Source organism: Vipera berus (genome assembly GCF_964194415.1).
Source record: "Vipera berus genome assembly, chromosome: 10".
Taxonomy (NCBI): domain Eukaryota; kingdom Metazoa; phylum Chordata; class Lepidosauria; order Squamata; family Viperidae; genus Vipera; species Vipera berus.
This window is the reverse complement of record NC_138213.1, coordinates 2,144,774-2,159,792: the sequence shown is the minus strand read 5'-3', so window position 1 is coordinate 2,159,792 and position 15,019 is coordinate 2,144,774. Positions and strand designations below refer to the sequence as shown.

Below are 15,019 nucleotides of genomic sequence, written 5' to 3'. Positions count from 1 at the left end.
CATCAGGTTGTAACGGTAAGCAGATCTTTTTCTAGTTTCAGTAGGGTGTTGAGCGTCCCATCCTAGTACACAATGCAGGAGAGAATTCTGATATACAGTATAGAGGAGGAGAAGGGGGGGAACAATAAACTGGGGAGGAGGGTTGAGAACCTCCACCCTTGTTATGGTGGTCCACACTGTAGATATTGCAGGAGGAAAGCCATGCTCATCTTAAGCTAGTCCAACATTCTCATTCTTCCTAAATTTTATCTATCCCAAGATTTCCATTACCGACTTGTTTTTATTGGGAAAGCTCCATACCCTGCAGCAACCATCAGGGTCTCCACCAAAATTCAGCAGAAACCGTTTTTTTCCTCAGTCACCACCTGGTAGATGAAGCCCTCCAACCAAGACTCAGTGTCAAGAGCTCCTTTCAAACACTCTGGTGCCCTACCAAATTCTTTATTTTCCTTTGGCTTTTCCCCCTCAGATATGGATGGCCCCGAGGTTGTATTTAAGATCCTTTCAGCTTGGTCTCTGACACGAACCCTTTGGCATATTCTATACGGAATGGGACAACTTGCTGCAGCCAACCCACTACGGTCAAGCACCGCAGGACAACATGATGCAGGACAATTTAACAATTCAATTATTTAAAATAAATAAAAAAAATATTTTAATGTTTGTTGTTCACATTTCATTCGGCCTGCTTTTGCGTTCTTTAATGATTCTATCCCATCATTTCATTACTGCTAAGCTTGTAAGCCGCCCTGAGTCTTCGGAGAAGGGTGGGATATAAATGGAATTAAAATAAAATAAAATAAAATGTCTTTGATATTAGTGTAGCTTCTTTTCCGCAGCAAGACGTCTTGCGGCAAGTTGCCCGTAGCCGTTTTATTCTATATAAAAAGTTAAACAGTTCCCCCGCACATGCGTGCTAGTCGTTTCCAACTCTAGGGGCTGGTGCTCATCGCCTTTTCAAAGCCGAAGAGCCAGCGCTTGTCCAAGGACGTCTCCGTGGTCATGTGGCCATGACTAGACGCCAAAGGCGCGCTGTTACTTTCCCACCGTAGTGGTCCCTATTTTTCTACTTGCATTTTTACTGCTAGGTTGGCAGAAGCTGGGACGAGTAACAGGCGCTCACTCTGTTACGTAGCACTCGGGATTCGACCCGCCAAACTGCCAACCTTCTGATCAACAAGCTCAGCGTCCTAACCCACTGAGTCACCACGTCCCTTTTATTCTATATACAATTTGCCTAAAGGAACTGTATCAACAGTTGGATTTATTGCATTTCCAAAGCACAGACTTGACTTGCACAGTAGATCTACTGGGTTGGCTTCATCAAACCATCCTCAGTTCCAAGATTCCTCTCCTAATCAACCCTGCCCCAACAAAATGAAATGTTGTGTAGTGAAGAATGGGATATACAATTTTTGCGATACCGAACTTAAACCCCTTCCTGTAGAGTTATGGAACAAGTGTAAGAAAGCAGGAGTCCAACTGTCAAAGGATTATTGTCTAATCCTACAAACGTAAACATGTTTTTATTTATTCCCTGTTCCAAAAATGTAGCCGGATGCTTTTGCCTGGGATTTTTTTTTTTTAAAAAAAAGATTGCTGCAATTACAGCAAACTGCCTAATCCTGTCTGTGCAGCAGCCCAACCCACTAGGGTGCAACTCTCAATTATACGTCCCCACCAGATAAATTACTACCAATTCTGAATGCATAGTATAATTTATCACTAATTTATTTCTGCTGCCAGAACACAACTGATGAAAAATGTACCATCCTATTAGGGAAGCTTTGACAGTCGCTGGCTGTTTAGCTCAACAGATCGGTGATTCCAAATATTTTAAGCAGATCATTCCACACCAAATAAAGAATCAAATGCCTCTTTTTGTTTACTGTAATTTTTAATCTTCCTGCAAACAAAAAAAAAACAAAACAAAATGCGAACAGGATTTAGTTTAGGAGTAATTTTGCACATTAACCTGTAAGAACAGTTCAACATTTCCAGGTACATAAATTGTTATGGTTTAAGGAAGGATTCTATTTCATCATAGGCAGAAGCAGGGCAACAACCTAGAGATGAGGAAATGGGTTTAGACTTTCACACACCCCCGAGAGAAGTTGGGGCTCCTGAAGGCGTTTATTTTTTCCATTCGTTCTTCTCATAATCCCACTTGGAGCAAAGGCCGGAAATTGGATCCGGTTTCATATCCAGATGCTTCCGCAGCTCCATGGCTTTCCAATCCTCCGATAAAGTGTGGGGGACTGGTTTCAGAACTGCAATTGGATGAGATCATGGTTTGTGACAATTGGCGTTAGTCAGCAACAACTAATGTCTCCCAAGTGATGGACATCAGGGCATAGATTATGCTCTCAAAAGGCTGTTAAGGTAATTCAGCAGCTCGCTTGTGTTCGCAAATTCACGTGCCATCCGAATCTTCATACTGACCGAGACCCCTTAGCCCAGCTCTCTTTACATGCTTGGAGACAAAAGTATGACTTCAACTATTCAGGGGTCTGCAGAATTAAGGCGGATGAGCTAAGGGCGACTGCAATGAATCATGGATTCAATTTATTGAGATTCGTGTAGATGTAAATATAGGTTTGGAGGTCTTTTAGCTTTTCTTCCCTTCCTCCCTCCCTTCTCTTCCTTCTTCCCTTCCATTTCTCTCTCCCTCCTTCATTCCTACCCCCTCCCTCCTTCCCTTTTCTTCCCTTTTCTTCCCTTCTCTGATTTCATTTCCTTCCTTCCTTCCCTCCACCCTTCCCTCTCCTTCCTTCCTTCCTTCTTGTTTCTTTTGCATTTAATTTTTTTAAAAAAGAGAGAAAGGCTTGGAGAGGGCCAGTCTAAGAGTTCTGTTGGGCTCAAATGTTTCGTGCCCCATCATCTATCCTTCCCATTCTTGTACTAGGAAGCCAAACAAAATGTGAAATGCTATTTTCGAAAGGCCTGCTTGTCCCTCCTTTTTCACTAGACAAAATTCTCCCACCAGTACAAACGTGGGTGTGGGTATAAGCTGAATATTCAGCTCCCATCGATTTTCCCCTGCCCGGGTTTAAAGGCCTCCACACAAGGGGATGACTTACCGTACAGAACCTCCCAAATGAAAAAGAAAGCCGCAAGGCCAACCATGTAGCCAGCTAAACCCATCGCAGTCTTCCAGTTATTCGATGGCTTCAGCATTTCAGCAAATGTTTTGTCAAATTTGATGTGGTAGACTGGAACGAGACGGAGAGGGAAGAGGGAAGGGACAAAAACCCCTCTTTGTCAAAGTACAAAATATTCTCAAAAACAAAAATGTAACTGGAACAATGCTGACAGCTGAACGTACACATTTACGTGCAAGTAGTCCTCAGCTTGCGACCATTCAAAATTGCAACGGAGCCTCCTCCCCCATCCCAAAGATACTTACGACCCAGTTCCCAAATTCTGACAACTGTCCAACCCTCGTGATCACGTGACTACAGGCACTTGGTAACCGGCCCGCATTTACGGTCCTTTACAGCATCCCAAGATGGTTTCTGACATTCCTGCTGAAAACCAATGTTTTCTTCCTGTTTTTCTTAAAAGCACCCCATGCTGGACAATGAATCACATAACCACCATTGCAGGAAAAAGAGGAGGGGGGGCATAAAATTGGGTCGGTCACATGATGACCTGCTTTACAACCATCAAGACTTAAAACAGTAACTGGCAGACTCCAATACGGTTGTAATTCGAGGACTAGCTGCATTTAAATAGGCCAGGTCATTTTTGTTCCGTTTCTTTTGATTTCCCCTCTTGTAACATCTCTCCCTCTGTGGCACTACTCACGAGCAATCTTCTCATCCGGGGAAAGGGCGGCCCAAGAGCCCTTCTCTTTCTCTTTCAGAGCTTTCTGCTCAGCACTCAGGTCTTGTATAAACGGAATATCCGGCAAAGGAATAAGAGGGTAGTCCTCATATATGGGCTGAGTATAATCTGGTGCTTTTGTAACTTCTGTTGGCAACAAACAAAAAAATACGTCTTACTCTAATACATGACCTGGCAACTTTGAAGGACATTAGCAAGGCAGAAATATAAAAACAGAAGAATAAGCACCAAAGTTTTCATTCTGCAAAGATTTGACATGGCCAGAAAACCCCCAAACCCAGCAGTGTTCATTATTTCTTCAGAAAAAGCCATGATGAAGAATTCTTGAAATTTAGATCTGGCTCCGTCAGGCCACTATGATAGACCAGACAAAGGATAAGAGAGACTGACGGATGAGGGCAAATGTACATGTCCCAGGAGAGTGTTGCAGGATCCAGTCTGGGTTGGTTCACCAGGACCAGAGGTTTAGTCTTCCAAGTTGATAGAAGTTCCCTGAGGATGAGCTCCAGCATAGGTGTGAAAGCTCAAAAGACTAAACCAGGGGTCTTCAAACTTGGCCCTTTTATGACCTGTGGACTTCAACTCCCAGAATTCCTTAGCCAGTGTGCCTGGCTGAGGAATTCTGGGAGTTGAAGTCCACAAGTCATAAAAGGGTCAAGTTTGAAGACCCCTGGACTAAACCTTTGATCCCAGGGACTGATCCAGACTGGAACCTGCAAAAGAGACTGAGACCAACTCGGCTGCCTAGTCAACGTGAAGTTCTCTAGGTAGATGCGTAAACTGTTATTTTAATTTTATAGCATTTTTATTTATTATTTAGCATATGGAGAGAACATGACAGAGAACTTAACAGAGAATTTAAAGAACTGTTAGAAAGGGAATCTGCATCCCTAAATTGAAATGGGCTAGTCAAGAACAATTTTCAAGCTACCAGTTAAGATGATTCAACGGCTGGCTTACCATGTCCATGGCCTCTTGCACAAACAGAAGTGGACAAAACACGCCTGCCAATAAGGCTGAATGCCCTAGCAGCCAACATCCTGAAACAGAAAAAAAAGAAGGTAGGACATTATGTAGCACTAATTACTAGGAATCCACCACTTGCAACGTCCCTCCAAATGCCATTTCTTGTTTTTTCAGATATCACAAGAAGAGCTTCTATTGTGTTTGGAAATGATGCTAATGTAGACTGAAGTCCTTAAGAATAAAAGATCTTCTAAGCAACAATATGAAGAACACAGAGGGTGGGGAACAAATGTTTCAATCCTAATATAATCTTCTCTGTTTAGCACACACCAGGGAATATTTCTATCTAATCTGCTTTGCAGGGATATTTTCAAGATGCAACCAATCCTAACCACCAAGAGTTTCATAAAATTTACTTCTTCACAGCCAGTCTGTTTCAGAGCTGCTTTAAAGTCAACCCGTGAGCTCAGATCAAGACTGGCAGAGACAGACTCATTCCCATGTAGAGTTATGGCCCATTTTATTGTTTAGAATCCCAAAACCTGGGAACAGGTGAAACTGCATGATCTCACTTTTATTCTGTCTATGCTATCCTCTCTTTCTCTCTCTTACCTGTTATCTTTCTGTCATCTCTTTCTATTTATCTGTCAGTCTTTCCTATCATCTCTACCTATTATCCATCCATCAATCCATCCTATCATCTCTCTCTTACCTATTATCTATGTATTATTTCTACCTATTATCTTTTTCCTATCATCTCTTCCTATTATCTATCAATCTATATATCTATCAATCTATATATCTATATACCATCTCTACTTATATCTTTCCTACCATTTCTTCCTATTATCCATCTATATATCTATCAATGTATATAGCTATATACCATCTCTACCTATTATCTGTCTCTTTCCTATCATCTCTTCCTATTATCTATCAATCTATATATCTATCAATCTATATATCTATATACCATCTCTACCTATGCCTTTCCTATCATTTCTTCCTATTATCCATCTATATATCTATCAATGTATATAGCTATATACCATCTCTACCTATTATCTTTCTCTTTCCTATCATCTCTTCCTATTATCTATCAATCTATATATCTATATACCATCTCTACCTATGCCTTTCCTATCATTTCTTCCTATTATCCATCTATATATCTATCAATGTATATAGCTATATACCATCTCTACCTATTATCTTTCTCTTTCCTATCATCTCTTCCTATTATCTATCAATCTATATATCTATATACCATCTCTACCAATGTCCTTCCTATCATTTCTTCCTATTATCCATCTATATATCTATCAATGTATATAGCTATATACCATCTCTACCTATTATCTTTCTCTTTCCTATCATCTCTTCCTATTATCTATCAATCTATATATCTATATACCATCTCTACCTATGCCTTTCCTATCATTTCTTCCTATTATCCATCTATATATCTATCAATGTATATAGCTATATACCATCTCTACCTATTATCTTTCTCTTTCCTATCATCTTTTCCTATTATCTATCAATCTATATATCTATATACCATCTCTACCAATGTCCTTCCTATCATTTCTTCCTATTATCCATCTATATATCTATCAATGTATATAGCTATATACCATCTCTACCTATTATCTTTCTCTTTCCTATCATCTCTTCCTATTATCTATCAATCTATATATCTATATACCATCTCTACCTATGCCTTTCCTATCATTTCTTCCTATTATCCATCTATATATCTATCAATGTATATAGCTATATACCATCTCTACCTATTATCTGTCACTTTCCTATCATCTCTTCCTATTACCTACCTATCTATCCAATCGTCTCTCACACGTATTAACTTTTTATCTATCATCTACATACTCAAGGTGACAAGCCTCTCTAATGCTCCCCACTCCCACTTTATTGGTGTTATTATCCCACCTATCTAACCTGTGGGAGGTTACAGGAATATTTTAAATGAATAAATAAAAAGTTGCCCCTCCTTCGCCAGCCCAGCCCCAGGAGCGGGTGTGTTTCTGTATGTGTAGCTCCCCCCACCCCAAAAAAGCGGGGGGCGCGCGCATAAGCGGACCTTACTCCGAGGAGGCTTAGGGCGCCCTTCACCTCTGTCCGCCCCAACTGATAGCCCTCGGCTGCGGACGATGGGAGGTGTAGTGCGGGGCACCCTGGAAAGCTTCTCTCTCCCCCCCCCCGTCCCTTTCCGCGTCTCCCCTCCAGGTCCCCGCAGCCCCTTCCCCGTCCCGTCCCGCGGGGAGTCGGGCGCCTCAGCCGCCGGCCAACCACTCACCCGAGACTGCCCGTGTCCTCTACAGCCGGAGATGGAGGACGGAAGGAGAAGACGGGAGACGCGGGGCAGGGCAGGCCGGAAGTGGAGCTCCAAGGCACGACGGGATATCGGCGGACTCAGCGAGGCGAAGAAGCAGCGGGCGCCATAGAGCTATGGCGTGGAGAGCGGCTCGCTCCGTCTTTCCTTCAGGCTCCCTCTTGCTTCCCTTCTCCCGTCTGCGCACGCGCGCGCCTCTCGCGTACGGTGGGCCGAGTGGCTTTTGCGACGCTTTTGCGGCCTTTTCGCCCCCTCGACGGCGGGCCCGGGAAGGAGACCCGGTGAAGAGGAGGAGGAGGAGGAGGAGGAAGAAGCAGCGGCGGCGGCCGCCATGAAGCTGAGCACGCAAGCCTACTGCAAGATGGTGCTGCACGGCGCCAAGTACCCGCACTGCGCCGTCAACGGGCTGCTGGTGGCCGAGAAGCAGCCGCCGGCCCAGCGCGGCCGGGAGCGGGAGTCGCCGGCCCAGGCGCTGCTGGTGGACTGCATCCCGCTCTTCCACGGCAGCCTGGCCCTGGCGCCCATGCTGGAGGTGGCGCTCAGCCTGGTGAGGAGGACGAGGGAGAGCGAAACGACGCATTGTTTTCCATTTAGGGCAGGGCTCTTCCAACTTGGCCCTTTTATGACTTGTGGACTTCAACTCCCAGAATTCCTCAGCCAGCAAAGCTGGCTGAGGAATTCTGGGAGTTGAAGTCCACAAGTCATAAAAGGGCCAAGTTGGAAGACCCCTGGGTTAGGGCTTATGTTTGGCTGATGATCTTAACTGGGGCTTCTTTTCCGGTTGGGTCTTATTTTCGGGGAAACGGGGTCGTAGAAGAAGGTTCCTTAGTCATTGTTTTCTGCCAGCTTGTTTGTCTGGGGCTGATCCCTGCTTCTCTGAGTGAGGGCTGCTGGAGGGGACAGATTCTGGTCTTCAAAACAAACCAGCCATTAGCAGACCCAGATAAATCACATTTCCGTGCCCTTCAAAAGAGGTAATAGAAAATCTAGGAAGGAAGGAGAATCATCAAGGAGGAAATTGCGCATGCACACACACACACACACACCCCTCTGTCAGGGCCAGTATATAAACAGACAGCCAACCTCACATCTGCCACTGATGACGTTCCCTAGATGGGTAATAAAATATCTGCGAGTCGACAACAAAACTCAGGATTTAAAAACCCAGTAGAATAAAGTCATTCAAACAGCTTTTACAAAATGTTAGGAGGGGAGTCCCTGCAGAAACATCCTGCTATCTTGGCTGAACCCTTTGGACGTTACGAGATGGAGACTTGCAAGATGCTGCTGGGCTTCGTATGTTAGCTGCAGATAGAAATATTTGGAAAATGACATTTTCTGCCTGTATCTGAAAGTCTCACTGAAGACAAAAATGCCAGCAAATGCCTTCCTATGAAACATGGTAGTTTTATCACCAAGCTTTCAGATGTTATTTTGCCAAAGTCTACGTGAAAATTCACTGCAAAATTAGGCTTGAATTTACAGCCATTGTAGAACCTGGACAGTATCACAAGTCTGCATACCAAGTAATTCAAGCAATTGACTTTGTCTGTTTCCATCCAAATTGGAAAAGGACAGAGCTGAATCAATTAGTAAATCAGGGTGGATTGCTGAGGGGGACTTAGAACAGACTGAGAAGACTTAATTAGCGATAGTGCATTATGTCTTAGAAGGTCAGGACACTGATCTGTCTTTGGGAAAGTTTTTCTTGCTGCTGAGTAATTAGATGTGACAGCTTTATTTGAAAATGGCCAGTAGAAATGATGAGAAGTGAAAAATACGATTGGCCTGGCTGTCCTTCCAGGCTTGGCTACCCATCTGGCCCAAGCCCACAAAGCATAAGACTGTAATTCAACGGGCAGTAGTAATTGCTAAGCACATTGATTTGTGCTTCTTAGATTGTAAGCCGCCCTTAGTCTTCGGAGAAGGGCGGGATATAAATGGGATTAAAAAAAAATTAGGTGAAATATGGAGAACTGATAGTTTTTTCTTTTACTTTTTTTTAAAAAAAATTCTAGCTGGCATATACATAATTGCTGGGTAGTTTTTCCCGCTTCCCTAAATCACTGGATTATCTTAATCAGATAATCTTATTACAAGAAGCAAATGTAGTGACTTCAAAGCTATCAAGCAGGGCCAGAATCTAAGTTTGGATAAATGCATTCGGATCAGATTGTGCCTCCTAACATTTAATTCTTCCTAAGTATTTTAATAAAGCTTTATGGCAGATTAGATGATACAGTACATTACGATAAAATAAGAGTTTTATACCAAGGCTGACTGTATAATTAAAGTGCCTCTTGGGAGGAGGAAGACATTATTTGAGGCTTATCTCCAGATCTTCACTGCCGGGGTTTCCTTAAACCCTGCGGTCACGGCTCCCGGCTGCCGTTTGGGATGTGGGCCCCTTTGGGATGTGGGCCCCTCAGGATGGAATTAATAAACCACTTTCTCCTCCGCCCTCCCAGGGTCAGCCTGTGCTGACCCCACCTCAATATTGCTGAAGAAATTAGAGAGGGGAGGGGAGGGAGGGATTCTTTTGTTCTTGCTTTGCCATCTGTCTCTTTGTGTTGCTCCGTTCCTCCCTGAGGTCATTTTCCATGGAAATGATCAGAGGTTGAAGAAGAAGGTACCCATAAAAGAGAATACTTGCAGCTCAGGGTTGAATTGAGCAGGGTGTCCCTGGTGCTCTCTGAGCTTGGTGTTTTCTTGCAGATGTTTCATGACCCAGCTAGGTAACATCATCAGTGCACAGTGGAAGAAAGCCATCAAGCTCAGAGAGCGTCAGTGACCCACTAAAAAAAAAAAGGGTTTTAGTACACTGTGTGTTTCCTTAGAGCTGCTAATTCAGAAAACACGTTTGTAAAATCTGTGAGCTTTCTCTCCACTGCAGTAGCTAATTTTCAGTAGCAAAACAAAGGTTATAATAGAATTTGCCATAAACTTCCAAGTCCTGCCTAAGAAGCTTAACTAGATCATGCTTTGTATACAGAGCATGCCTTTTCAGATATCTGGCAGGTAAAAACCAATTGCCAGTTATATTTTATCTTCTTTGTTGCAGCAGCTTTTAGCATGTCCCGACGATGGGTGTCAATCGATATGTCAGTGTGAAATAACTCTCAAGAAAATGGATAATCGGGTTGTGATTTCAACAAAATTGCCTGTTGCAAACATCCAATATTTTAGTCTCTGCCTTTATTGTCTTTGGGTGCTTATATCTTTTTTTAATGACTTTTTCAGATTGATTCTTGGTGCCGAGAGAACAGCTATGTAATAGCTGGCTACTACCAAGCAAATGAACGTGTGAAGGATGCCAGGTGGGTAGCTGGGTTTATCTTCCTTATCCTTGACTTAATTCATCTTTTGCAGCACCTTCCTTCCCGATTTCTTCCAAGTTGTCCATGCTTTGCATTGCAGCACTTAAGCAGTTGGAGAAACAGGCTTACTATTCTAAATTATAAGTCTACAACTATAAAACGTGTGGACTTCAACTCCCAGAATTCACCAGCTAGCATGGCTGGCTGAGGAATTCTAGGAGTTGAAGTCCACAAGTCTTAAAAAGTGACTAGGTTTGGAGTCCTCTGCTCTAAAGAATAGTAAGATGACATTACAGGAAATTGCTGTTTTTAGTTTGGGTTGAGAATTATTCATATCTGCTAATGAGAGTAATGTTATTTCTGAAATTGTTTCTTCATCCCTTTAATGGCTCATTACATGCTATCTGATCAAGTTCTCCTCTCTTTGCTTTGCAGTCCAAACCTGCTTGCTGAAAAAGTCGCCTCCAGGATTGCAGAAAACTTCAGTGATACAGCCCTCATAATGGTGGACATGCTTTATTTTTTCTTAGTTTAATATTTATTTCATGGGCAATTTCTTCAGCGACTTGCTTCCGGAGTTATCTAACAACAGAGGGGGCTGGCAACCGTAAACTGTCTCTGACCTTACAATGTGTATTAGGGGGGAAAAATTAAAGTTGATAACCCGATTTCAACCAAGGTTTTGTTTTTTTTACTTTCAAATGAGCACTCCTGTTGAAGCAGCTGAAAGCAGTTAAAATCTCATGCTGTTTCGATGTAAGGTGGGGGGTGGGATGGTCATTTCTGTTGAGAATGGACAGCCTGTCCTGAAAATTGTTTTGGAAATGAGAGCAAGTCGCCTTATTCCTATATTAACCTTACGTTGCGTGTACAGATCCCTGAAGAGCAATAAGCCAAATACTTTAGTGTTCACACATTCCATTTTAAGGTATTGGAATAACACAAATAAACCCTTGTTTTTCTGTTCTGCATCAGGTGGATAACACTAAATTTACAATGAAGTGCCTAAAACCAGCAGTTCATGTGTATGAACACCATGAAAATAAATGGAGATGCAAAGACCCACACATGTGAGTATTCTTAAAATAAGCTTTCCTGTCTGAAAAATGAATGCCTTTTGCAATTCTTTTACGTAGTAGTTTCCTTCCGGGCTATTTCAAAAAGCAGAAAACAAAAGGATTAATGTTAAAAACGACCACAATTGAAACTGGATCTTCCATCACTAAATAATGCAGTCGTGAAATGGGTCATTTTGCAACCTTTTTGCTGTGGTCGTTAAGCAAATCAGATGGTCGTTCTGGTTTCCCACATTCACTTGGTTTGTTGAAAGCTTCCTGGCCAAGCTGCCAATGTCAGTCACATGAACCCCGGGGCCGTAGTAATCATTGTAAATGTCGCTTTTTTCCAGCGCTGTTGTTCCTTCGAACATGGTCTTTTATTTCTCCCTTCTCTTCCTCACTAGGGATTATTGTGAGGATTGGACAGAAGCCCAAAGGATCTCCGAATCCCTTTTGGACAGCCGGTCCTATGAAACACTAGTGGATTTTGACAACCACTTAGATGACATTCGGAATGACTGGACAAACCCAGAGATCAATAAGGCTGTTTTGCACCTCTGCTAAGAAGATTCCCACTGACTTGACGTACTGGGATTTTCACTGTGCTGAAGAAAACAAAAAAAGAGCATTAATTTTCAAATGTAAATAGAAAGGTGATGGTTCCTTCAGGTGAGTGAGTCCCATCACCTGGGAAAGGATGTGTTGCTATGCAGTTGAAGTCTTTTTAATGAGAATCTTTGGGACATCCACCCTATTTTGAAGCCTTTTTCTGTCCGTTGCCCCAGTGTCCTCCTGCTAATGCATTCTTGTTACCCTCCAACTAGATCTACTTGTTCCAAATCGTTCGTATTAAAAAGTTTTGACTTTTCATATCCTTTAGAGATAATTTAAAAAAGAGATTTATGAAATATCTCAGAGAGTTAACAGCTAGTTTTATTTTTTAAAGAATCTGCATCTAAATAAATTATTGAGCTTTACATGGTCAGGTCAGTTTGGAATTTCTTACTCCAAGGGCTGATTTCTGGACATGGTTGCAGTTGATGGGTAGATCGTGCAGGGAGAAAAAAAACTTGAGATACGGTAGATCCCCAGAAGCTGCCAAGTTTCTTTCCTTATTCGGGAACGCTGCAGTTTTTCTGACTCCAGTTTTGAATGTTGAACTTGGAACACCGAACCCCTTTCGTGAATTCAGTATAGACCAAACGGCTGAGTGAATTATAAACACGTGTTTTTGTTAACCACAAAAAAGCAAAATAGTTCTCTTGATTCTTGCATCTGGAGGGGGGAAAAATAATTTCTTTGATGTTTCATGGCACAAACGGAGGAAGAGAAGTTACAGCCATGGATTCCAGTTCCTAAAAGAATTCCAATGGAGTAGCCTCTAACCCAGCACTCCCCTTTTGTGTTGCCCCTTCAGGAAAAGGGTTCTGACAGCTGTGAGTCGTGCATTTGAAACACTCCTCTGATTTGCCAATTCTGTTCCCGGTCCTCCCAAGTTCGGATTAGTTATTCAGGTTTTCAGAGACCAGGTTTTTTCCCAAGTCCGGAAAGAATCACCAGCTGCAATTCAGTGCAAACTTTTGATCTTTGCAAACAAAGGAGAAGAATGTGCAACCCTTTTCAAAATCAGCGCGCTCCAAATGGACTCGTGTCTTCCCTCGAGGTGCTGGTCCCCCTACTTTCCATAGCATGCACACACATTGATGGATACATCTCCTGTCACCTGTCTAGTGAAAGTAAGTGTGGAAGAGCACAACTGTTAATCGTTCATTGCTGGCCTTCCTGTTTGTTGTCATGCTCTTTCCTTGCAAGCAAATGTCATGGTGTCTTAACAGTTGGGGTTACCTGTTGAGCTGTTTGGATCCGGCTTATAATATGATGGTTTTGTGGTGTAAAGTGTAAAAGAGTCTTTAAAATAATAGAACCTGTGTCACTTTGGTATATTTTTTCCCCTTCTTTTTTTAAGGATAACTTTTAGCACCTCCTCGTGTTGTTTTACAGGTCTGTTTTTGTTTTGTTTCGTTTCTTCCACCTTGACTGATCCTGCACTAAGGCGACCTTTTATTGGTGGCATATTCTGTATCTCAAAAAGTAGCCATTTGGCCTTTTATATTGCTTTCTTTCCTTCATCCCCTTGAAAATAAAGCTGATGAAACAAACCTCATTTTGTCAGAAGATGTGACATGCTGTTTGTCAGCCTGAAGTTGCCCTTAGGAGAGAATTGCAAGGTGTGGAGGAATCTTCCTGGCTGGAGGTCAAGGCTGTGTTGCAAAGCAGAAGAGGGTTTTCTGATGGAATGTACCTTACGTGCAGTGGCTGCTTTTAAAAGCTCTGCTCTCTGGAAAAGAGTGTTTGACTTGCCTAAAACACCGGGCCTGAGTTGGCTGGCTGAGCTTCCCTGCTTTCTCTATAATGATCTGAAGACCTTTAGCAAAGCCAAACGATGCATGGGTGTCTCCGAGGCACATGGAAAATTTTATGGGGTATATTGTTGACCGAAAAACATTTTCCACCTTGGACAGCTTTGCTTTTAGCTTGATTTTCAGCTAGAAACAAACGCTGAAAAAGCACCTCTGTGTTTGGTTATAAACCAGGGGTCTGCAACCTTGACAACTTTTAAGACTTGTGGACTTCACCTCCCAGAATTCCTCAACCAGCTATTGTATGCTGAGGAATTCTGGGAGATGAAGTCCACAAGTCTTAAAGGGACCAAGGTTGGACACCCCTGCTTTAAACCTTTCCTTGCTGGGCTCCCATTCCTGCAGGCAGCAGCGCAAGCTGGCATGCCACCAAGATGCAGCCTGAGAGGGCAGTTCTCCTGCAGGTTTCTGCTTGGGGGGGGCAGGGGGGTGTCTGCTCATTTCCCATAGCTTCAGGAAAGTTCTCTTCCCCTCTAATTCTGGGAGGTGGCCAGGAGCCTACAAACCAAACTTGTTGGAGAGTGACAGCCAGCGTGTAAGGGGGCTTGCGCCAGCCCCGTGACTACATCCCGTTTTCCTTTCCGCATTATTGGAAAGCACCAGTCCCTCGCAGCTTCTGGATCTTTGCATGAACCCACCCACCCATCCAAGGGGTGTTCGCCAAGGGGGCTTCCTTGAGGAATGCGCCCCTACCACGCCTCCGCCAGGAAAGCCTCTCGCCCCGGAGCAAGGATGGAGGCCAAGGGATTCAGCGTGGAGAGGGAACTGCGCACCTACAGAGGGGCAGGGGCGATCGGACCCCCAACTCCCGTCGCCTTGCCCGTCGGCCCCAGCAGCATCCCCTAATTTGGAGGGTCTCTTGTTTACAGCACCCACCTGCGGGTGGAAAACCCGGTTGCCCTTCTTGTTGCAGCAGGAGAAGCTGCATCAGCTTCCCCACCCTGGCTCTCTGACTCCCGCCCCCCTCCTCCAGAGCCCTGGCTTCCTTCCCCACCCACCCCCACCCCAGGAATGCTAGGATTCACACACACACCCCATTCGCCTCGGGACCTCGCCAGT

The 15,019-nt window shown here is 43.6% G+C and overlaps 2 protein-coding genes across 2 annotated transcripts; one reads left to right on the top strand and one right to left on the bottom strand.

Moving 5' to 3' along the window:
* Positions 1 to 1,878: 1,878 nt before the first annotated feature.
* On the bottom strand, positions 1,879 to 7,323 carry COX4I1 (cytochrome c oxidase subunit 4I1). Its single transcript, XM_081336073.1, has 5 exons — positions 7,130 to 7,323; positions 4,807 to 4,886; positions 3,808 to 3,972; positions 3,081 to 3,212; positions 1,879 to 2,270 (listed from the first exon to the last, which is right to left on the bottom strand). The coding sequence occupies exons 2-5, from the start codon at positions 4,883 to 4,885 to the stop codon at positions 2,134 to 2,136; spliced, it is 513 nt and encodes a 170-aa protein (XP_081192199.1). The 5' UTR covers position 4,886; positions 7,130 to 7,323; the 3' UTR covers positions 1,879 to 2,133.
* Positions 7,324 to 7,418: 95 nt separating this feature from the next.
* On the top strand, positions 7,419 to 13,693 carry EMC8 (ER membrane protein complex subunit 8). Its single transcript, XM_081336183.1, has 5 exons — positions 7,419 to 7,712; positions 10,406 to 10,482; positions 10,918 to 10,987; positions 11,458 to 11,552; positions 11,945 to 13,693. Exons 1-5 carry the CDS (start codon positions 7,497 to 7,499, stop codon positions 12,102 to 12,104), a joined length of 618 nt encoding a protein of 205 aa, XP_081192309.1. The 5' UTR covers positions 7,419 to 7,496; the 3' UTR covers positions 12,105 to 13,693.
* The last annotated feature ends 1,326 nt before the right edge of the window (positions 13,694 to 15,019 follow it).

What these genes read in the sequence shown, in the direction of transcription:
- COX4I1 (XM_081336073.1), bottom strand. Translation starts at nt 4,885, where the DNA reads ATGTTGGCTGCTAGGGCATTCAGCCTTATTGGCAGGCGTGTTTTGTCC. An exon ending in CCCGGATGAGAAGATTGCTC is followed by an intron (nt 3,213 to 3,807) that starts GTGAGTAGTGCC and finishes GTCTCGTTCCAG; the next exon opens with TCTACCACATCAAATTTGAC. An exon ending in CATTTGGGAGGTTCTGTACG is followed by an intron (nt 2,271 to 3,080) that starts GTAAGTCATCCC and finishes ATCCAATTGCAG; the next exon opens with TTCTGAAACCAGTCCCCCAC.
- EMC8 (XM_081336183.1), top strand. Translation starts at nt 7,497, where the DNA reads ATGAAGCTGAGCACGCAAGCCTACTGCAAGATGGTGCTGCACGGCGCC. An exon ending in GAACGTGTGAAGGATGCCAG is followed by an intron (nt 10,483 to 10,917) that starts GTGGGTAGCTGG and finishes TTTGCTTTGCAG; the next exon opens with TCCAAACCTGCTTGCTGAAA. An exon ending in GTGATACAGCCCTCATAATG is followed by an intron (nt 10,988 to 11,457) that starts GTGGACATGCTT and finishes GTTCTGCATCAG; the next exon opens with GTGGATAACACTAAATTTAC.